Source organism: Macrobrachium rosenbergii, chromosome 33 (genome assembly GCF_040412425.1).
Source record: "Macrobrachium rosenbergii isolate ZJJX-2024 chromosome 33, ASM4041242v1, whole genome shotgun sequence".
Classification (NCBI taxonomy): Eukaryota; Metazoa; Arthropoda; class Malacostraca; order Decapoda; family Palaemonidae; genus Macrobrachium; species Macrobrachium rosenbergii.
This window is the reverse complement of record NC_089773.1, coordinates 5289316-5312812: the sequence shown is the minus strand read 5'-3', so window position 1 is coordinate 5312812 and position 23497 is coordinate 5289316. Positions and strand designations below refer to the sequence as shown.

The 23497-nt window shown below is 38.3% G+C and overlaps 1 protein-coding gene across 1 annotated transcript; it reads left to right on the top strand.

Annotated features, from left to right (window-relative positions):
- The first annotated feature begins 357 nt into the window (after positions 1-357).
- Positions 358-22704, top strand: LOC136855829 (phospholipid-transporting ATPase ABCA1-like). Its single transcript, XM_067133185.1, has 17 exons — positions 358-492; positions 975-1098; positions 2620-2732; positions 2845-3066; positions 3771-3951; positions 5830-5942; positions 7695-7842; positions 8379-8411; positions 11152-11253; positions 12490-12725; positions 13095-13218; positions 14141-14389; positions 15128-15276; positions 17526-17708; positions 19358-19460; positions 20086-20217; positions 21542-22704. The coding sequence occupies exons 2-17, from the start codon at positions 991-993 to the stop codon at positions 21947-21949; spliced, it is 2604 nt and encodes an 867-aa protein (XP_066989286.1). The 5' UTR covers positions 358-492; positions 975-990; the 3' UTR covers positions 21950-22704.
- Positions 22705-23497: the final 793 nt, after the last annotated feature.

Sequence of the window (23497 nt, the reverse complement as noted above, 5' to 3'; positions counted from 1 at the left end):
TTTTCGTGACTAAATGCACTTCTTCTGATAAAACTATAAGCATTTTTACATGGTGTTTTGAACTGTCAAAATAGGCAATTACAAGCATTTTTGAGGGGTTTTGAGTATTTGCAGATTTTAGCTATTCACGAGGGGTAGTGGTACTCGTCCCCCGCGAATACCGGCGGCCGACTGTAATGCATTGCCTATATCTTACTAGGCTAACACTTCAACCAGTTATCACATTTCAGATGAGTTTGTCTTCTTTGCAGATGTTTGTGTTGCCCTTGGTCTTCGTCATTTTAGCCATGCTGGGATCTCTCATCCGACCCATGTTCGAAGAAGCAAAGCCACTGATAATGAAGCCGGATTTGTATGAGCCTTCCATCGCATATATCAGGTATTATTAACCAAGTGCCAACAATGGCCTTTGCAGCTGAATAGTGGGGCCCAGTATTCTGCCCTAAAATGGAAGACTGCAGTATCTGCAAAAATACAAAACTGAGAAAAATGGTAGGTACTGCAGTTTTCCCTTGTCTTACTACTGATTTTGCAGATACTGCAAGTGGGACCCCCTAAATTAAGCATTGAAGAATGGAGTACTCAAGTGCTCAGAACCCACTGACTTTCTCAAGTTGATTTTCTTATTTACTGTGAGCACATTTATTCATCATAGTTTAGACACTCATTTCAGCAAGTTAGGTCGTGTGTAGATAAAACTCTTACCATTTGATTTATAGCATATGTGATTCATAGCATATCAGTCGACAGAAACTGCAGGCCACACAGTATTCTGAAGATTCGCTGTCATTTCGTAATTGTCCTTAATTTGATTATAATGGTCATTGCTCATATTCTTGCCAATAACTTGCTTTATGATCATAGATGAGGGAGAAGTTTTTTGTTTGAAATTAAAATTCAGGCACTTCTTATTTCTACGTAATACAGGCTGTCATGTCGTCACAAGGTAACTTATTTCATTGTTGCCCCAACAGAACCTTGAATCACTCAATGAGTGGTCTTGCCACTGAGGTCACTGGAGAAGGAAAATGGCAGACATGTCCATCCACATTTGGGAAAGCCACAGGAGAAGGCCTCAATTGCAACAACTCACAAGAGGTAAGGAAAATGCCACACTAAGTGGGGTTGTCTAGGGACCATTCTGAACATCTCTGAGAGCCCTATGTATGGCTTATTGATTTTTTGTAATCAGTGTTCGCTCCTATATAAAACACAATCTGTGTCTATATATTGTATCTTTGTGTAATTAAAACAGTCTACAGTAATAGTCCAAGTTCAAACTTGTTGGTTATGCCTGGAACCAGCCTGTCACATGCAGGAGCGTACCTTGGTCCAAGTTTCAGGACAATATGTAACGTGCATAGGGTCTAGGCTGGCCTTGTCAACCCTCTTTTATAGGTCAGTGCGTCCTCGACTTACGGTGGGTGATCTGTTCCAGCGCTGCACCATAAGTTGATTTCCACCGTAAGTCGATTTTTTGCCATTATCAGTGCTTATGGCGCTGTAACTTGATGCCTATTCTTGCCGTTAGTGCCGTCAGTGGTGCTTTCGCAGCTGTAACTTGATGCAACATCAAGGTATGGTGCTATAAAATTCCGTTAATGACGCTGAAATAGTGCTGTGAGATCGATTCACTGTAAGTCGTGTTGCTGTAGGTCGAGGACGGACTGTACACTGCTCATTAAGTGAGACATCCTTATACCTTTAGGTAGCCCCGTACGGCCTCCACCAGCCTTCCATTTTTCCAACCTATTGTGTAGAAGTAATGTATGGTCAGTTTGCACTATTCTCTGTTCACTAGTCTTCCGCATTCTCTTACCACTTCCCAGTGTTACATAAGTTACATGGGAGGGCAGAACAGCTGTTGATAAGGATGTGTTGACTTTTAAGACACTGCTACCATGGAAAAAAATTAATATTATTATTATTATTATTACATGCCAAGCTGTAACTCTTTTTAGAAAAGTAGGATGCTACAAGCTTATCTTATACTAAGTTATGTGTAAGATAAGTATACTGAAAGCCAATGTTTACGAGGCTATTGAGAGCCGTCGTTTCTTGTCTTTTTGGAAAATAGATGCACAGTAACTAATGATGAACTCCAGGAGATATAAATTCAGTTGAAGACTAGCATGGCAACTTTGTCTTCTGCTATGTGCTTCCACTCACTTGTTTGAAGGCTCTTAACTCTCAATTAGTGTGAAAATAGCATTCAATCTGTCCACCACCAGGCTCATGCATCAAGTCTTCCTACAGAACCATGGATTGAGAGTACACAGACTCAATTCGTCATATATTTAATCTGTGCTTGACAGGACAGATAAAATTGCTTTAGACTTGCTATGAGGCATTACATATGATCTAGGTTTGTAAATTATGCATTCAACGATAGTTTCTGTTCGCTGTTTATCTTTTTATTTACCATTTACACTTAATTTGATTTAAATAAACATTCTTTTAGTTTTTAACTCGATAATGGAGTTACTACAATTCTGGATGAATTTTGTCCTCCACCATATGCACTCACTGTCTTCTGCGGTTCTAAACATCGAGGCCTTGAATGTTCTGAACTACCTGTAATCGGCATCTTTTCACACATTAGTCTTTTTTCATTTCTAGCTTGAAGAGCCTGAATGCCTCTGCAGAGAAAATATGTGTTGGATGAACTTGAGTGATCAACCGAGCCTCAGTAATTGGTTGATAGGCACCAAAGGAAAATATTTGCAGAGAAGGTAAGTCTTTACGAAAATCCTAATTTTTTACTTGATATTTTGAAGAATTCCTTCATTAAGAAAGTAACTTTGTACATGTACATGAAATCTCATCGTTTTCAACATCCATCAGATACAGTGGTCTTAGTCTCGGCACTGACAGTGCACGGAATGGGAGTGACAAGAGTCATGGAGTGGTTGTGTGGTATGACAATTCTGTCTACCATGCACTCCCAGCCTTTCTCAGCCATTTCAACAATGCCAGGCTCAAGAGACTTGTTGGGAAAGAGTTCAACATCACCACTGTTAATCATCCAATCAAGTTTACGAGCAACAGTTTATCAAGCATGTCCTCGTGAGTAGAAAAGGGTTTTCGAGGGTCGTTATCTAGGACTAATATTTCTTGGGGGTCATTATCTTTATGATATTTACAGTCTTTTGTTTGTTTTTATGGTGACCCCCAACGGGCCTGTACTAAGCAAACTGCAAAGGTGGATACATACCGGGTTAAAACCCTTTGGGTCACTATCTAGGAAAGATCCAAAAAGTTAACCAATAATTCTATTCGTAAGCATAGCAGGTGCTGAATCAATTTGCAGCAGTCGTAGATCAGAGGCATATGGGGTCCAGTCATTTCAGGGAGTTAAAGTGCCTTTTGCCCGAATTTTGCCAAAATTACAATATGCAATATTTTTTAGTGTTGTTAATATTTTCTTTCAGTCTGCATTCACAAAACAAGTATGAACTTTTGCAACTTGGAAACTTAAACTACCAAATTTTAACGCATTGCTGTGGAATAGTACACTTATGACATCTCTGTTCCCAGGTGTTAACATGAACTTGTACACCAGAAACATTATTAGTTAATGTTCGACCAGGCAGCAGATCTAGTTCATACAACATTACAAAAGGAAAGATACTCTATTTTCTTTGTCAGTACTTTTTAGAGCAAGACACGTGATATGTTTTACCAGGCAATTTTTGCCTGTGCAAATCCACATGCATTCAAGTCTTTGTAAGCATAATTTATATTTACTTTCGCTTTGTTTATCCTATCAGCGAACAGCACGTAGCTGACCTGGGCATTGGACTGTTGATTCTCGTGTCGCTGACAGTCGTCACATCAGCAACTGGAGGTTATGTGGTGGCTGAGAGGGTCAGAGGAGAGAGGACAGTGCTTTACGTTGCGGGTCTCAGTCATAATCTTTACTGGACTGCACACATGATCTGGGATGCTCTGGTGAGTAACGCTCTGTAATGCTTTTTTGTTTCTGTTCACCCTGTTTGTCTCTGTCTGGAATCTTTAAAGAGCACTTTGTTTCATTTGGTTCAAGTTGATTATTGCAAGGAACATCAGTGGATCACCATATTAATAGCAAACCCCTTGAAGTCCATTTTGTACAGAATACAATACAGTATTGAATTTCCTTTGCGTAACAGGTGGCAGTTGTTTACATATCAAAGTATCTTTGAATGATCATTGTACTTGGGGGACTTATTTACACGTAGTACTCTATTTGTCCTTTAATTGGAAGTGGGTTATGAATATCTTTTATTTAAATGTAATGGAAGTTGATGTCTTAAAGTACTGAGATAAATATGTCTCTGGTTACAGAAATAGACTAAGTAATAGCCGTTTAATGCTGAACTTGTGAGGTCAAAGAAACAGAACTGGGTACTGACTAATTCATTTACCTGGGCACAGGGGCACATAGCAGCATGCAGACGGAAACGAAGTGCCTGGCCTTCGATTGCCATGACCCGTACGCTGAGTGAGAGCAGTTTGTGTTTGTTAACAGTCAATCGAATAGCAACAATAAGAGACACAATGTACATACAGTGATAAAATATATATTGGCGAAAAGGCCTGGAAATTCTACATACAAATATATACATGAGATTCTCTGTGTTGATAGATGCGATACATGATTCTGATTGATGGGAATGGAAGAGACGTCTGACGTCTTTACAAACTAAATAGTGGATTTAGGGAATATGTTGATATGGCAGTGTTAAAATAACTTTGAATATAGTCAGGTTTGTGTGTCTTACCTGGCTTATAAGTGCAAAGTACTTGTCTGAGTTATACTTTCATTGTGTGGCTGAGAAAGTTACTGGTTTATTTTCATTAGCCTTGCACATGGGAATTCTTTTATGATAAGCACTCACGGGCTCTTGTGTCTGCCAGGGTCTTTATGTAGTTTATGCTTGTTTATAACTAAAGAATATTCATACAAATTTACCAAATTTTAAAACCTAGAAATTTTATAGATCCGAACCATATGGTTATAAGCTAAAGGCAGCTCTCAGATCAGTATGATGAACAGCTTCAGAATTATAATCAACGTTAAGGTCGTTGTGGATAGACCTATAAGATTTAAGGGGACATTGGCACCTCTTATATACAGTCGACCCCTGGTATTCTGGGGGGGGGGATATGCACCACTACCCCCCGTGAATAGCTCAAGTCCGTGATAGTTCAAAACACCAAAAAAAAAAAACTCTAAAAATGCTTATACCTGAATATTTGAATAGTCACAAAAAGTGCATTTAGTCGTGAAAATTATATGAAAATACAATAATTTGTGAATATTTCTCTATGAAAAATACCGCATTTAGGCGAATTTTCCGCAAATAATAAGTATATATGTTCCACAGAGAAATCTGCGAATAGGTGAAGCCGCAAATCCAGAACCGCAAATAGGTGGGGGTCCATTTTGGTAGTAAGCCTGGTGTGGACCCCTGGACACTTAATTAACCAAGAGAGATGAATCACTGATTCCAGATATTTATTAATTTTCTCTTAACACAAGATTTAACCAGAGGTTGTAAAATGTGATGCTGTGCTGACACCAGACTTTTAAAACAAAAAACTTCTGATGAAAGATGGAATAAAGATGACAAAATCCTTGAAATATGAACTTTAACTATAGAAAAACATTGCCAGTTTATCTTTTTCTCTCTCTCACCCACCCTTGTTTCATTTAGGTCATTCCTTTCATTAATATTATCACAGGAAAGACTTTATAAGACAACTAGTACAGTTTTCTTTCAACGGAGTAACTCAATGTCCTCCTTTACGAGTGAGTGTTCTATCATACAGCTCTTCTTCCTGCAGGTGATTGCTGTCAACGTGATGCTGACGGCTGCCGTCCTCCTCCTGTTCGACCAGCAACAGTTTATCTATCGAGATAATCTTGCAGCCTTCATTTTTCTGGCATTTTTGTATGGGTAGGTAGAGCCGTGCTTGTGTGCATCCATTTCTGATGCAAAAATGAGACAGTCTTTTGATGGACCTCTCACCTGAAGTGCTGTCCAACTACCCTTCAGCTCGTAGGCCCTGGAACATTCATAGGAGTCCCCTTTTTTTTTAGCACTTCTGTAATGTGTAGGATCCTGAGAAGGATCTTTCCTAGATTTCTCACTTATGCAAGTTGTTTGGGATGATTTATTTTCTTGAATATTATTATGCTCGCTTAATTCACCCTATGTTTGTACGGTATTTGAATGTGAATTAATTTAGAAAGAATTATTGCCTTTTCTCTTTTACATTTCCCAATACAAAATTCATGTTTTGCCTGCTGAATTTTCAGAAATTATTAAGCTATCAAAATGAAAAAGATGTTTAAGAATACTAAATTACAACTCATTAAGATTAAATCTGCTAAGAGGTTAATACAGTACAATTGATTGAGGCTACAAAATTAAAATAGATAGAAGATGATTACCTGTAATGATGGTTTAAGTCTACTTTCGTGATTCAGTAATTGTGTCTGAGGGAGCAAGATTGGGAAAAAAAAATATAATCAAGTTCGAGTGCATTTTTTATCATAAAGTTTATAGAAGGAAGTTGCAAATTATATTGATCACTTTACCAAAAATTGTACAATAGGTCCTTGGCTTACGGCGGTGATCTGTCCCAGCGCTGAGCCGTACCTTAATTTCTGCCGTAAGTCTGTGTTTCACCTTTAACGGCACAGTAACTTGATGTTGCGTCAAGTTACAGCGCTGTAATCGACATTAACTTGGTGCCTATTCTTACAATTAGTGGCGTCAATGTTGGCGATGGCACCTTAACGTGATGCAACGTCAAGTTACGGCACTGTAAAACGCTGTTAACAGCGCTGAAAAAGCGCCGTACAATCAAATCCATTGTAAGTTGGTGATGCACTGTATATGGTTGTATGTTTTGCAGCACTCTGATCTCTCTAGTTTGACCCTAACATTTAAAACGGAATGAATAAAAAGGACGGAAAATTGCCTTTCATAGGCATATTATTCGTAAGGGAAGAGAACAGAACACCTTCACAATATATAGGAAGCCTACTGTACTTTCGCTGTTTCTTATATTCATTTCCTAAGCTACCATGATGCAATCTTTCTCAGAGGGCTTAGTATATGTTTAAATGGGTACAGTACTTAGAAAGAGAGTTCGATACGATCCGTCAACATCCAATGCAACTGCTCTACCCACCGTACATTATCGAGAAGTGAAATTAAGGTAAATGTAATTGCAACCAAACACAAAACTCCTCAGTTGAATGGTAACTTTTTTTATTCAGTTTAGGTTTTGGCAGTTTCGATTACCCAATCTGAATGTATAGAGGGTACTTGGAGGTCTCCCATTCAAATATTTTTTTCTCGTGCTGAGCAACATAAAAGAAAAATTCTTCAAATGTTGCTTTTGCTGTAGGAGTTTGGATATTTCTCATTATTTCTTTAATCTTCCCACTGACTGATTGACAGGTTCATGCATTGATCGATTGTTCGCTGAATTTTATGTACTTGCATCTGTTTGTGAACATGTCTGATAATTCAGTTCCTTCATATGCAGGAAATAAGTAATTTTTTCTGTTCGTATTTGTCTTGGATTTAATTTACACATGTCCTTTTCAGTAAAGTGACCTGTATTAGTAAACCCCAGATAATGAAAGCTGCCTGGGAGAGAATAAGAGATATTTGACGATTCGATCTACCTTACAGGTTAAGCCTGCTGCCTCTGTTCTACCTGGTGGAGGGAACCTTCAAGTCTGAGGCCTCTGCAGTCCTCTCCTTCTTTTCGGCAGCCTTCGCCACGGGGCTCATCACTTCGCTCATCGTTGTCACTTGCCAGTTCTACACCTGGGTTGCGGTAAGTGAGCTCCCTCCTGTCTGAGGCTCCGAGGCCTTGCTTATATTATTTCGAGTGATTTGTATATCAACCAGGAAACGTATCTCTGATTAGATGAGACTGGCTTGGAACGAAGACTTAAGGTTCTTTGCAGCGTGCCTTTGGCCCCCTAGCTGCAACTCCTTTCGTTCCTTTAACTGTACCACCTTTCATATTCTTTTTCTTCCATCTTACTTGCCTCAACCCCCTCCTAACAATTATTTCATAGTGCAACTGCAAAAGGTTTTCCTCCTGTTACACCTCTCAAACCTTTTACTGTCAACTTCCCTTACAGCACTGTGTGACCTCATAGGTCCCAGTGCTTGGCCTTTGGCCTGAATTCTATATTCAGTTCCATACCTAAAACCTTCAAAACACTTATTTTACACCGATAAATTATAAGATTTATTTTGATTCTTATTTTACAGCCAATAAATTGTAAGATTTATTTTGATTCTTATTTTATTTCTGATAAATTGTAAGATTTATTTTGACTCTTATTATTGTACATTCCTTAGGACCTGGATTACGATATTGGCTCCAAGGTTATTGTAAGTACCCTTGATCTAAGGGCAATGAAAATGCTGCTACCGTGACCTCAAGGGTTCTGTTCAAGGTTCTAAATTCTGAATTGCAAGTCTTGGCTCTTGTAAAACCCCTCAAAACATTGGACTCTTTTGTTAATGTTGTTCTTCACCTTAATTATCTTAAATCTTTTTTTTTTTTTTTTTTTGCATCAATGTAAGATTTAGTTCCAATCACTCTTTGCTGTAAATTAACATGAATATCCAAAATTTGACCTCCAGTGAGAGTTTCTTGCATTATGTAACAGTAACAAAGTAAGAATTTGGAACAGTAAATAATAATACCCCCTCCGGTCACTTGTTCGTTATTTCTTAAAATGCATTTTATTGCCCAATGATCTTCAAAGAACGTAATTACCTGCTGTTTACTCTGACTTCCCTTGTAGTATGTATAAATTTGGCTTTGCCCTTCCTGGGTCACATTTCCCGAGATGTAACCGAGTCCCGGGACCTTTCCCAGAAAAAAGCGGGACGCCATGTCTTAAAAACTAACCATAGAATTTTCTTGAAAATAATCTCATTATATTTCCCATACCCAAATTACTCCAGAGGTACTAACCTACCTAACCTAACCTAACCTAGGGGCATGGCAAAAAAACCAGGGCTGGTGCAATACTAGCATACATCTCAGGAATGTGCTCTCGGGTCTTTTCCCTATTAGCATGAAATGTAACATTTTGACTGGAGAGTTTTTATCAGTAACCTCCCTGCATGTATCAAATCTTATTACAGCAATCTCAAAGAGCTTTTTTAATATCTTCTATTTCTGTAATTTACCTAATTTTACTGGATATTGGTTGTATCCCCAGCAACTTATAGACACAAAAGCACACAGGTGAGATTCTGCGAAATGCAGTTGCGGGAATGGGTATGGTAATGAAATGCAAATGTAGTAGCGCTGCTGTTTGAAGAGAATGCAGTCCCATGTCAACGGAACGGGTTCTTCGAGGAGCTGCTGAATGCAAAGAATAGAAGAGACAATAATGAACCTTTCAAAAGTAGGAGGGATTCATAAAAGGTCAATTAAGAACTAGGTAACTGCTGTTAAATGTTGATCAAATAAAACGTTGGAGAATGGAAAGATGCCGGGATTTAAAATTAATATATATGTGATAAGCAGTGGTATGTGAGTAATACTTAAGCAGAAAGGCCGACCAGGCTTTGAAAGGTATGCCAGGTGAGGAAAAAGCCCCATTGGATTAGATGTGAGGGAGAGGCGATTCAGCTATTTATCATCAAGGTTGTTTGAGAATTCTGATACAGTTGTATGAAGAATGGGGACCTAGGGAAAGCGTTTGAAAGCACTGAAGAACTGATGTATGGAAAAGAATTCAAGAAGGAGAAAAACTGACTGACTGCTTTATTATAACTGCTGATCAAATTATTTAAAGTTTGATTACTCTACTGGGAAACGAATTTGTCATTCGTGAATGATCTTGCCAAATATTTCCAAATAATGGCCTGCTCATATAGTAAAGTTATTCTGATACAAGTTTTGTGATTGGACTTAGAATTTTTGACTTGATAAGCAATAGCTTAACTAAATTCTCAAATGATGAAGTCCTACTAAGTAAAAGTGGACTTCCAGTAATCAACCATTTGAAATGAGTGCACCAAGTTGCATGGGACAGAGCTTGGGTAAACCAAAACTCCTAAGTTCTTTGGCTTGAAAGTCAGCCAAGTGGAGAGGAAATCTGGAGTCGGTGTCTGTCTGAAAACTCTCAGTTCATTTTATAGAAGGGAGCCTTTCGTCATCTGCAAAAGGTTTGGATCAGAAAGAAAAATCTTGTTCTACTCAACTCCAATGTCAGAATGGAGAGGCGCTGCTGACGACACCAAATTTGAGCTGCAAAGATTAGATAAGAATCATTCACTCGAATAAGAAGGTGGTAACCTGCGGCACACCATAAGTCAGTTTCCGTCTTAAGCTGGTGCATATTAATAGATAGGCACCGTTAAGGTGCTGTAACTTGATATCTAAATTGGTGCCGTCCTAACTCGGGGACCCCCTGTAGTAACTTTCCTGCTAATAAGTGATAACATGAACAGATTTCTCCATTCCAGCTAATCCAAGAATTATAACATTCTTAGTGTGATGGTGCATGTCAATAACGTGAGTGTACTAATTAATTAATGAAAGAAATATCCCACAAGGCAGCCACAAAATGCTTTACGGCTATAAGGCAGTCCCCACTTACCGGCGGCATCGGTTAACAGCATTTCAGCGCTTGGCTAGCGATGTCGTTAACCGGATTTTTGGCGCTGATCTCTGGTTAACGGCAGCGTTAAGTGGGGGATTCGGCACCGATCTACGGTTAACAGCACCGTTAAGCAGGGTTTTTGGCACTATTATCGCCCATTTTCTGTTAGCGGCGCTTGGGGACAGAACCCCCTGTTAACTGGGGACTGCCTTACTAATAATCAGGAAATTGAATGTATAAAAATCTGTAAAAAGCTTACCATAATTAGTCAAGTACTAACATTGTTACAGTTTTGATGTATAGTTTCTCTTTTTTATCCAATACAGTAAGGAAACAGTTGAGAATGAAAATGTTTATTTTCATAATTGATGGCCTTATTGATCTTTTGGTAGAGGATGTAAATATGATGTCTTTATATTTGGTATACATCTATATCTGTATATACTGTATGTAGGTATATCTAGTACTAATGTATGTAATTTACATGCCACTGCTTTTATTTGCAGACTTTGAAGGAAATGGAAGGGGTGCTGAAATACCTGTTCCTGGTCTTTCCACCATTCTCCTTTGCCTTTGGCGTCAAGGACCTCTCCATCAGTTATGCGAAGGTGAGTGCTTTTCCTTCGCCTTGTTTTCTTGATCATTTTAATTGCAGCATTTCCAAAGCGAAAACTAGGTACTACAGGCAGTCCCCGGTTTACGGCAGGGGTTCCATTTCCGGGGGCGCGCCATAACCCGAAAAACGCTGTAAACTGGAACATCATAATAATAACAATGGGAATAAATGGTGCCTATGGCGCTGTAAAACCAGATAAGGCACCGTAAAACTGCTTATGGCGCTGTAGAATCAAGTTAATGATGCCATAAGCCATGCACTATAAAGTTGGAACCCAAGACCGCCGTAACCTGGGGACTGCCTATATAGATGAATGTTTTCAAACTTTTGCATACTGCAGGTATATCGACCTACCTGTCAGCATCCCTTAATTTGAGCAATTCTATCCTGTATTTCCTGCAACCCTCCCCAAGTGTATTCTTAAATATATCTCCTCTGACATTTTTCAGATTTGTCTCCTTTTCAAATAAGATGTTTTGGAAGCACTAGAAGAGTTTTAATTTTGATAAAGTTTCATTTAATTGACTGGAATGTGTATCAGTGTATGACTTGACTCATACAAAGTGTCCCCCATTTTTAATTATCCTTGAAGCCTTTTTTGTACATGGTAATTGTAATAGTTCAGATTATATTTCAACATTTTAATTGTTGTTCATGATCTTATTTCAGATTATCTTTCAAGTATCCTTTATTCCTGTTCCTGACCTCATTCTTGAAGATCTTCAGGCTTTTTCCATCCCAGTTCTGGGTCTTATTGATAATCTCTTTTCATTTTAGTTCTTGGTCTTATGTCATGATCATTGTACTGCATGATGACAGTGTTCAAAAATACATCACAAGATTTCAGACGTATTTCTTCTTCTTCTTCCATTGTACTGCAGAGTTCTTCTTCTTTCTTCTTCTTCTTCGCAATAGCGTTCCCCTTATCTGGGTTACAGATCGAGAGGAAAGAGGAATTCTAAATAATTCACACAGATGTTTTAAACTTTTGTTTATTTTACCCCTGTGGTGGTACCTATCAGCATATCATTGGTAAAGATATTGCCAAATGTATATTTACGCATGCACGTATGATTTGTGTTCATTAACTGTTGTCTTGCTTCCCTCTGAAGAAGACTCACTTTGAAGAGAGAGAGAGAAACAGAGAGGGAGAGAGAGAGAGAGAGAATATGTATAAGCTTAGTTTTAAAATAATCACTCAATAACTAAAACATTTTACCATCCGCAGACTGCGATACTATCAAGATTCGACATTGACATCTACGTGACACCTTTCTCCTGGGATACAAAGTTGCAGGGAGGCTTAGGACTACACTTCTTGTCTTTAGCTATCTGGGCAGTATTAGGAACAGCTGTCCTCCATGCCTGGAGAAAGTGCCTAGGGCCCTTGTCTCAGCGAGCCAACTCTTCCCGATCACTGGCTGGCGCCGAAGAGGACAAAGATGTTGCTGCAGAGAGAATTAAGTAAGATGCTTAGTTTGATAAGAATGGATGCATGTGTTGCTATTTGTATGTTCGAATTGTAATGGAGGGATGATTGAGTGACTGACTGAGGTGTGTAAGGTAGGCTCAGTGGTGAAAACTCATGGAAGAAATTGAAGAGACTAGGTAATTATTCTTTATCTGTATTTTAAGTTAAAAAAAATTTGTGTCGAATTTTAATGCAAAAGTAACAAGGTACTCATTTGTACTCATGCTCGTTCAAGATCATGTTTAACTTTACAGTATATCCAACTTTTTACATCCATATTTTGAATATCAGCAGACTTTGGAAGAAAATGACATCAGATGATTACACATGCTGATTATGCTCTGTCATGCTTTCCTTGACAGAATCCAGTGCGGTGGAGCGTCCCTCTATGACACAGTTCTTCGGATAGTGGGACTAGGCAAGGATTTCACTTCACCGCCTTCAGTGGCCGTTTCTAACCTGTTCCTCGCATTGAGGCGTGGTGAGGTATAATATCAAGATGGTCTGTAAACATGTAGACATGTTCCTGTTGATGAAACAGTTATACAGTGGACCCCCACCTATTTGCAGATTTCTCTGTGGGACATATATACACATTGTTTGCAGAAAATTCGCCTAATCGCGTTATTTTTCTTAGAGAAATATTCACAACTTACTGTATTTTCATATTATTTTTGTGACTATATGCACTTTTTGTGATAAAACTATTGAAATACTCAGGTATAAGCATTTTTAGAGGGGGTTTTTTGGTGTTTGAACTATCAAAATAGACAGTTATAAGCATTTTTAGAGGGGTGTCAAGTATTTGCGGGGGCTAGTGGTACACATCCCCAGGAATACCGGGGGTCAACTGTACATCAATCACAAATGCGCTGCAGCTCCTTAAAGCCCAACATTTTGTCGTCACTAAGTTATGTACATGTTTGAGAGCAGGGTGCCATTATTGCCAATATCACTTGTCTTATACTGTATATAAAAAAGGGGAAAAATAATGAATGAGACTCTTAGAGTTTTTAAAAGCCTTCGTTGTGGCAAGCCGGTTCTCAAAATATTCTGTCTTTCATGGATCTTTTATCCCCTCTGTTCACTTTTCTTAGAATTCTGCTTTTCTGTATTGAATTTAAACTTCCGAGTCTTCCGCTTGTCATATTTTACCAAAGCATTTAACAGAAGGGATGTCCTTTCTTTGCAGGTTTTGCTACGATAATTTCCTTGAAAATTCATTTTTGTCTTGCAAGGAATTCCAAATACTCAAGTTATGCATTCTCATTATAAAACATGGTAAATGAATGGCCATTAGAAGTTGTAAGTGAATCCTGCTTCCATTACGACTCATCACAGTTCTAATCTTGAGCTTTCCTATCCTTGACTAGAATGTTCTAATGGTTAGCTGTCTTTCCTTCGCCAGTGTTTCAGTTTACTTGGGCTAAATGGAGCTGGAAAAACCACCACGTTTCGCTGCGTGACGGGAGAGCTTCGCCCATCCAGAGGACAAATCTTAATCAATGGTCAGCTGTTGGAGGAGGCCCTCGCTCAGCCCCACCCAACGATGGGCTATTGTCCCCAGAGTGAAGCCCTGGATCCCAATCTCACGCCAAGGGAGGCACTTTCCGTCATGGCTCTCGTCAGAGGATTTCCTGACTCGGAGGTGTCACACGTGAGTATGACCTTGACTTCATTTGATTTACTTTATCCTTTCTTTCTTTGCCTTTGTTTTCTACAAAAAGCAACTTCATTTCTGTTCCGTACCTTTTCTTTACGCTTCCTTCATGAAAAGTATTTTCTTAATGTAGTGTGTAATGTGTATGATGCCAATAAAATTGCAAGGAACTTTGAATCTTAGAAATGCGTGATTTTCAAGAAACTGCAAATGATTAGGATTCAGAAACCAAAATTACACCAAAAAAGGAAAGATGCAGATTTCACGTCAAACAGAAGAAAGGGAAAGTTTACATTCTTGATATCTCTTACTTTGTATAGTAAAGAATTTTTTAGAATTCCCAACAAATTTCCACTTCCCTTTGATTGGACTGGATTTTAACATAAATTTTATGCCAAAGGCTAAGTTCTGAGACCTATGAGGTCGCTCAGCGTTGAAAATAATATTGAAATGATTGTTAGGAGAGGGTGGCTAGTAAGATGGAAGAAAGGGGATATGAACAGATACATAATAAAAAGGAATAAAAGGGGTTGCACCTAAGTGCCAAAAGGTTGCTATAAAGAACCTTAAATAATGCCTACATTGCACTGTGTGAGATGCTCTGATAGCACTACTCCCCTATGGGGACTTCCCTTGGAGCCCTGTGTAAACTTTTACATATGCAGGATTTTCCTGGCTCTCTTCCTCGTGATAAATGACTACATGTTATCTTCTTAACCATTCGTTTACTTCCAGGTACTCAGAAGAGCACTAGTACAAATGGGGTTATTGCAAGATCACAATACATACATTTCACAGCTTTCTGGAGGCACCAAGAGGAAGATCTCGACAGCCATGGCCCTCCTGGGGAATCCTGTCTTGGTTCTTCTGGATGAGCCTACGACGTTAGTATTTTATTTATCTTGTACTCTTTTAAAAACAGTAGTTCAGAGGTCTGGTTAAACAAATTGTTTATAACTAACTAACTTTAAAAACAGTGACAGATAAACCTGTATGGTTGGGTCAGTCAGCTGAACAGTTTGCTGACCTTATTTTGTTCCAAGTGGTGACGTCTAGTTATACTGAAAGGCATTTCTTGAAATATCAACATGTTCATCCTTAGATTTGAATTGTAATGTATATATTACTAAGCCTCAGTTGAATTATTATTTGAGATTGTTGTGTCACATTGCTTTAATTGTGAGTTAGCCAGCTGCATTACACAAAAGGTCTTTCAACACATAATGTGGATCCCACTGAGCACCAGATCTCAGCGTCTTAGATTCAGATACTTTAGTTGGTAAAATTTGTTCTTCAGACAGGTAAATGCAGAGAAAGGTTACTGAGCAAATGGATCTTACACTGATACACATAAAAAGATGCTTTTTGTTAAGCATGAGGCCTTCTGTGGAAGAAGTTAGTAATTTGAAGTTCATGAATGTGTTAAATGGATGAGGCACACCTTAATGATGCAGGAGGGGGAGGGGGTAGATGTCAGTTTGAGAGAGCTAGGCTGGAAGGAAGGCAGCTAAGTGTTGGAGAAAGGATAAAAGTGTTGGAGAAAGGATAAAAGTGTTGGAGAAAGGATAAAAGTGTTGGAGAAAGGATAAAAGTGTTAGAGAAAGGATAAAAGTGTTGGAGAAAGGAAATGTTGTAGGGCTTGAGTAGTTCAAAAGTGTGATGCTGCAGTATGGTGGAGATAGTGTGACTGACCCCTGACAGAGCTACATATGATGCGATATGGTTGGGATAGTGTGACTGACCCACTGACAGCGCTGCATATGATGTAGTATGGTGGGGATAGTGTGACCGACCTGCTGACAACACTGCATATGATGCAGTATGGTCAGTATGGTGGGGATAGTGTGACTGACCCACTGACAGCGCTGCTTATGATGCGTTATGGTGGGGATAGTGTGACTGACTTGCTGACAGCACTCCATATGATGTGGAATGGTGGGGATAGTGTGATTGACCCCCTGACATTGCTGCATATGATGCAGTATGGTGGAGATAGTGTGACTGACTCACTGACAGCGCTGCATAAGGTGCCTGGATGGGGGAAACTTTCCAAAGGAATGAAGAAAGATATAAATGTTCCTGTGTATCAGTGATACAGAGGCTAAGAGAAATAAAAATACATGACAAAAATGTGATAAAAAAATATAGATATAAGTGAAAAGATGGATGAGAGTTGCCAGAGGGTTTAGTTCCATCGAGAAAATAACTTCAGTAGGCAGGTGTAAAGTTTCAAGTTTTTAGGAGAAATGATGAGACTGGGATAGAAACTGTTGTTGAGTGATGTGAAATGGCTATATCAGTGCAAGGGTCTCAAGGCACAAAAGTGACAATCCAAAGTAGTGATGCTAATCACCTCAGTGGGATGTTCAGTACTAGCCCCTGATCAAAGTATCATATACACCCATTTCTTTGATGACTTATATTAACCCTTAAACACCTGTTGGATCGTTGAATGCCGGTGGACGTAGCAAATGTCAACTCAACTTTGACTCGAGTGGTTGAAAAACGCAATTGTAGCTAAAACACTTACAGTCTAGTAATATTCAATCAATTAGCTTCATTTTTCAACAAACGGAAGTCTCTAGCATAATATTTTGATTTATGGTGAATTTTTGAAAAAAAAAAAAATTTTTACGTCCATCGTTACGAATTCATGCATCATTTTGTGATAATATTTTCTCTGTGTTGCTTTGATCGTTTTAAAATTTGTTATATACCAAAATCATCGCAATTTAGTGTACAATACAACTAAAAAAATTAAGTCATTAGCTTTAACCGTTTTGCTTACAGCGCGATTTGTCTACCATTATATACAAATATTCCAATATTTATATATGATAATGATATTTTTTTCATTTCTGATGGTTGCATACTAAACTTCAGGCAATGACAAAAAAACATGAACTCTTAATCTTAAAAACTAAGCGTGCTGTGATTTTTGAAAAGAACTTTTTCTGCTTCGGTGCTAACTCACGAATTTTTTGTAAATATAATAAATGCCATGTTTAGTACTAGCACCTTGGGGATGACACGTAGATAACAAGCCAAAGTAGCACCGAGTACTTCTCCTTAAACAAAAGTGTGTTTGGAAGTAAAGGTACAAAGTAACAAACTTCATTCTCTCTCCATACAGTGGTTTGGATCCATCATCACGCAGAGGCATTTGGTCCGCCATCAAGAGTGTCACCCAGGATGGCAGGACAGTGCTTCTGACTTCTCATTCTATGGATGAGGTCAACATCCTCTCACACAGAATGGCCATTATGGTCAATGGCTGTTTTGTCTGCTTGGGTTCTCCGCATTATCTCAAAAACAAGTAAGTTCTCCCCTTTTTTTGTTAACCTGCCTATTTTCAGGATTATGGTTATGAAAAAGTAACCTATCCTGAAATTTAAATTGAAACAAAGCCATGGTTTCTTCAAATAGGTAGTTTCCCTGTCATGATAATGTCTCATAACATATAATATAAAATTATACTCTGTAATATGTATATATATACAAAACGATACATCAGAAACAAGAATAAACTATGGTTCCATTATAATAGACTACTTCAAAATTATACTAGAGTGAATTAACTACGTGTCTTCTCTCTTGCAAAAAAATCAACGTGCTGACGTCATACAATAATTGGACGTTACATTCCCATTTATTTTGTTTAAGTATGAAAAAGCCCACAGATTTTTAGCATGTATTTTGCTTATCAGACTGAATATTGTTGTACAACCCATTTATGCAGTAATAAAGGCTGAATAGATGTGAGGTTGGACAACGAACAAAGCACGTTTCACACTTTTCAAGTCATCCTTACTTCATATGTACTTAGGGAACAATTCATCTCAGCATTATGAAAGTGTCCTCATATGTTATGGATGTATGTGGTTTCAATTTTGGATTGCCATTTTCGGGTCTTATTTTCAAAAGATTCCTTCTTCGTGAATGCCTTTACGATAATAAGAGAGGAAAGATATACATTACTAAGATCTCGCTAGGCAGGTATATAAATGTTCTCTTTATAAGTACTGTAAACCTCAGGAAGAAATTTCAGGTTTTACATAAATCACTTACTGTATTGTAATATGAAATATGTCAATGTAAATGAAAATGTTAAAAAAGTACATTTATATTCCAAAAATGAAAGATTTAATTTTATTTAGGTAAGTTACAAAATGCAGAGCACATATGTAAGTGACATGCAGTGGTTCCTTGACTGTTTTTGCCATGTTTCATAAAACCATAGAGATCAACTGTTGCATGAAAATATACAGCACTATCAGTAAATCCAATTTTTATGGCAATATTTTGGATTGAAAAAACATATGTTCTATATTCTATAACTGAACCGTGAGAATATGGAACGTGATGAATATATAAATAAACGAAGGAAAGTGGAACAATGGAGCAGTGCTAGGCCTTTCGACTTCCTGTCCTTTACTTAGCAGACTGGAGGGCCTAGCAGCACCACTCCGTTGTTTCACTTTCCTTCGTGGCATTAGCCTTTATTTATGTTCTATATTTCCGTAAACATGATGCTGAAGAATAACATCCTCAATACAATATTATATTTATCTCTCCTTGTTTTCAATCAATATTATATTCCCCGTAGGGGGGTTAGTGCCGTCAGTGCACCTCACATGGTGCACTGTAGGCATTACTAAAGGTTCTTTGCAGTGTCCCTTTGGCCCCTAGCTGCAATCCCTCGCATTCCTTTTACTGTACCTCCATTCATATTATTTTTCATCTTGCTATCCACCATTTCCTAACAGTTATTTCACAGTGCAACTGCTTTGAGGTTTTCCTCCTGTTACACCTTTCAGACCTTTCTACACTCAATTTCTGTTTCAGTTCTGAATTACCTCATAGGTCCCAGTGCCTGGCCTTTGGCCTAAATTCTATATTCCATTCCAATCAATATTATATTTATCTTCAGTACCATAGTCATCTCTCTCTTTGTTTCAACAATAGGTTAGGTGATAAATACTCAATAAGAATCAAGACGAACGTCATCGAAGACATGGCTGCGGTTGTGGACTTCCTCCGAAGTCAGTGGATGGACGTCTTGCTAAAGGTTTATATTTATTCACTTTTCAAAAGAAATGTTGTTGACTTAGCTACTACTATCAGTAAACCCTTCTTGAAACAAGCTATTTTCAGACATAGCGAATATACTTTGATAGGAATAACATTATTCTTCACCAAGAAAGCTATACTCACACCTCCATAATTCACCCAAAACACCTTTGTATTTCACCTAAAACCTCTGAATAATGCTAATACGAATCCCCCAAGCTGCAGTTGCTTGTGTTGATAACATAAATTTAAAGTAATCATTCTCATTCAGCAGAACACCAGTGATATCACATAACTACAGTACAGTATAAAGTGTTCTGCAATGCATTATCATAAATTTCAAATGCCTGACAGCAAAACAAAGATTAACTATATCCGCCATTGATATAGCACATAAAACTTTACCTGTCAGAGCCAAATCATCTCTGTTCTTAGTATTTTCATCATAGTGGCTTAGCATAGAGAAAAGTGTCAGTCATTAAGTAATTTCTTTTAACTTAACACTCTGATTAATGATCCTATAATCCCCTTTGACGATTGAAGAACATTTCCAGCTTAACGAACAGGAACACTTATCCAACCTTGCAGGCACAACATTTTCTCATTAAGCACATATTCCACAGGAGCAACATCATTTAACCTTGGTCATGGAGGTCAGCAGGAGATTGCCACTGCAACTTATATTTGATTGCCTGAATAGAGCAAAAGAGTTGGGCGTCACAGAGTACGACGTTTCTCAGACAACGTTAAATGAGGTAAGACTCATCTTGGCCTGTAGCTTTCATTTTCCTGATGCTTAAAATAATGTAGTCTTTCCTACTTTTCTACAGTCGTTAACACATTTTGTAGATTTCATCTTTGTTCTTCTTTTGCTGGCGCCACTGTTGTGACGTTCCTTCTACAGTATTCTTACCATTCTCAAGGAATGTGTTTTTGTGGGGTTCGTTTTCCGACTCCCCTCTTCCAGCCTTCAGTGGCAGCTCAATAAGTAGTGGTTACCAGGTCCCTCCTGGGTATCCTATGCTTCCTTTGAGTGCAGTGCTTTGGCTTAAAAGTTAGTTTCATGAGTGAGAGAAATGTGTTTCTCCACTCCTCCCCTTCCAATCTGAGAGCATTCGTACCCGAGTACATGCTGGACCTAAATGAGTCACGATAAGTGCACTACAAACTCCTGTCCTGTCTCCTCTTCTTTAATATGGGGAAGAGAGGATGTGGTAGAGTCTTCCCCTTGCCTTCAGGCACTCTCCCTCTCAAGAAGCGAATCTTCATATGTGGAAGGCATAGTGTTTTTATCCCAATAGGAGCAAATGCCAGATTTATTAAAGTAATTTATATTTTTTCTAGGTACACAAATGAGTCTTTCATATTGGTGGTAACCAATCTCATCTACGTTGCTTCATTTCTTTGGTTTTTCACACCTATTTTACAGACTCTGGTTTGTATACCTGTGAAAAGTACAGATTACTTAAAAAATTTGCCATTTTTCTGGCTCCATTTTTAACCCCTTTATGATCTTACTTATTCCTTACTACTTTCTTCTTCTTTTATTAGTGTGTTTTTTGGCTTTTGTTCAACTTTGCTTTTATGCATCTTTATGACTCCTATTTTCTGTTCTGTTTATCCAATCCTTTATTCACTCTTTTTCCTTATTTCCTCTCCTCATGTTTTGCCCTGTTTTCCTACCTTTGCTTTCTTCTTTTGTTTAAATTTTCTGAATCTGGGAGGCTTTGTTTTTAGGTTATTTTTCCCTCTTTACAGTATGTAATTTTGTTGTATCACTTCTTTCCATTTCCCTCCTTTGTGCAAAATTTTACACTTCCTTGACTCTCACATCTTCTATATTAATTTTCCTTTCATCACCTTTTCAGCAGCTTTCATATTTCTGACTTTATTTACCATCTGTCTGTCTCTGCAGGTCCATGTTTGCCTCTGATTTTTCCCGTTTTTTTCTGACTGTTTAGTATGTTTCTTTAGTTTTCCATGTATCTTATTCTTCTTTCAACACATTTTGCTTTCATGAAACTCAGCTCATTCTCCTTTTATTTATAAGACAATCTCATAAGTCCATTATTCCCACAGGTATTCCGATTATTGACTTCACACCAAGATGATGGGCAGCTTCCTCCTGCACCAGTCAGGAATGAATCGGAACAAGCGGGACTCCCGATACATTTCTCGGCTGACCTCCCTCAGGAAACGAGTGTCATGAAGACACCAGAACATACATTCCACAGGAAAAACACGCCTTTTAGTCCCGTCAAGAAACCTACAGCGGCAGATGTAGACTATACTCTCCCTGCTGTTGAAACAGACAGACCTCACAATTATCGTTCCAGCGTTTATGACAACGTAAGGGACGATCAATCTGAAATATATGCCACTATAGGTAAACACAGAGCGGTAAGGCCCTCGCCAGATATAGAATCCTTCAGGTCGGAGTCTGGGTCTTCAGATGAAAGCCCTGAAGAGGAATGGACACAACTGTAATCTGATCAACAGCCTCCTGTACACTGATGACTCTGTACCTGGATGTCATATGTAAGTCATTAAAGAAACGTATCAGTTTCAGTGCAATGTTCTGGTCGTCAATTACAGGATCACGAGTGTTTCAGATTTCAGTGCAATGCTTTTTGTCAGTCATTTTCAGTTGTAAGTTTCAGATTCCAGAACAGTGTCCTGACAGTGAAGTTTGAAAGGTCTGGGAGATAGGTCCGATTCCAGTGCAGTGCCATGACACTCAGTTTCAATGTCAGAAAATATTAAGTTTTCAGATCCTGGTGTAGTGTTCCAACGAGAATCACAGCCTTTTAATAAACTGACGTTACAGAGATGGTACAAAATATCACGTTAATGGCCTTTTGAACCAAGAATTTTACTGTAATATTCTACATGTTTTCTTTCAGGTTTGCATTCATTTTTGGTATTCTAAACTGATATTTGTAAAGTAAGGAAGCTTTCATAAAGTTTTAGAGAAAGCTGGCCGAGTGCACCAGGCCTTTTCATGAAATATGATACTGTTGTATTTTCTATCACTTTACAAATCAGTGAATGGCAAATGTTCAAGTTAAATGAAATAGAAAGTATTTTTCAAGGTCATGATGCCCTTATTTTCTGATCAAGCATGACCTGGAAACCGTTTTTCATTTGTGTCAATAGACCATTTCAAAGCGACATCTTCTTTATTCCATTTTCTGTATATTTCTGAGAAATGTGTTACATAATGAAAAGACTTGAAGATATCAGACTGACTTTCCCTCCCCTAAGTTATTGTTTAATCTGGTAAAATAAATGTTCATATATGTTATTATTATTCAGAAGATGAACCCTATTCATATGACGCAAGCCTGCAGAGGCCATTGACTTCTTTGTCACGAAAACAGCATCATACAAGGAAGCCACAATGCCAGAAGATGTTTCAAAGCTCATGACCTGTGCCAGGTACAAAGAGATTGCTGTAGAATAAGACCACAGCATAAGACTGAGATGTCCACTGCAGTACACTTGGCATGTCTCCTGTAAGAAAACCAGCTGAGGTAAAGGGTCCAACAGGCAGGCAACTAATCCTGACACATACAACAGGTGAGATCAGGAACTAACCTGGTTCAGACATGAACTCCAATGCTGATGAGGATCTGTGATCTCTTATCACAATGGGATGAGAAAAGCAACTGGATGAAATAAATGAAATTATATCTATTTAGATAAATGGATGAGAATTTTGTGAGGCAAGCAACTTCTGGGGAACCAAGAAATTCATAAATGCAGAGCTACTACTGCTTAATTTTCTACGCTAAACAAAAGGCAGAAGCCTGCAGGGCATTCGAAGGCAAGGAATGTGGGCTAATTATAAGTGATGGGCTTGTGGTGAAACAAGTATCTCTTTGGTTGAAAGAACTTTCTGGTTGGAAAGCCACTTGCCTGTATTTCTTACAGACTTTTCCTAATCATAAGGATCAGTATTATTGGTAGAAGCTTGTACAGTAGTATCGATACAGTAAACCACCGTATTTGCGTTCTAACGATTTGCGGACTCAC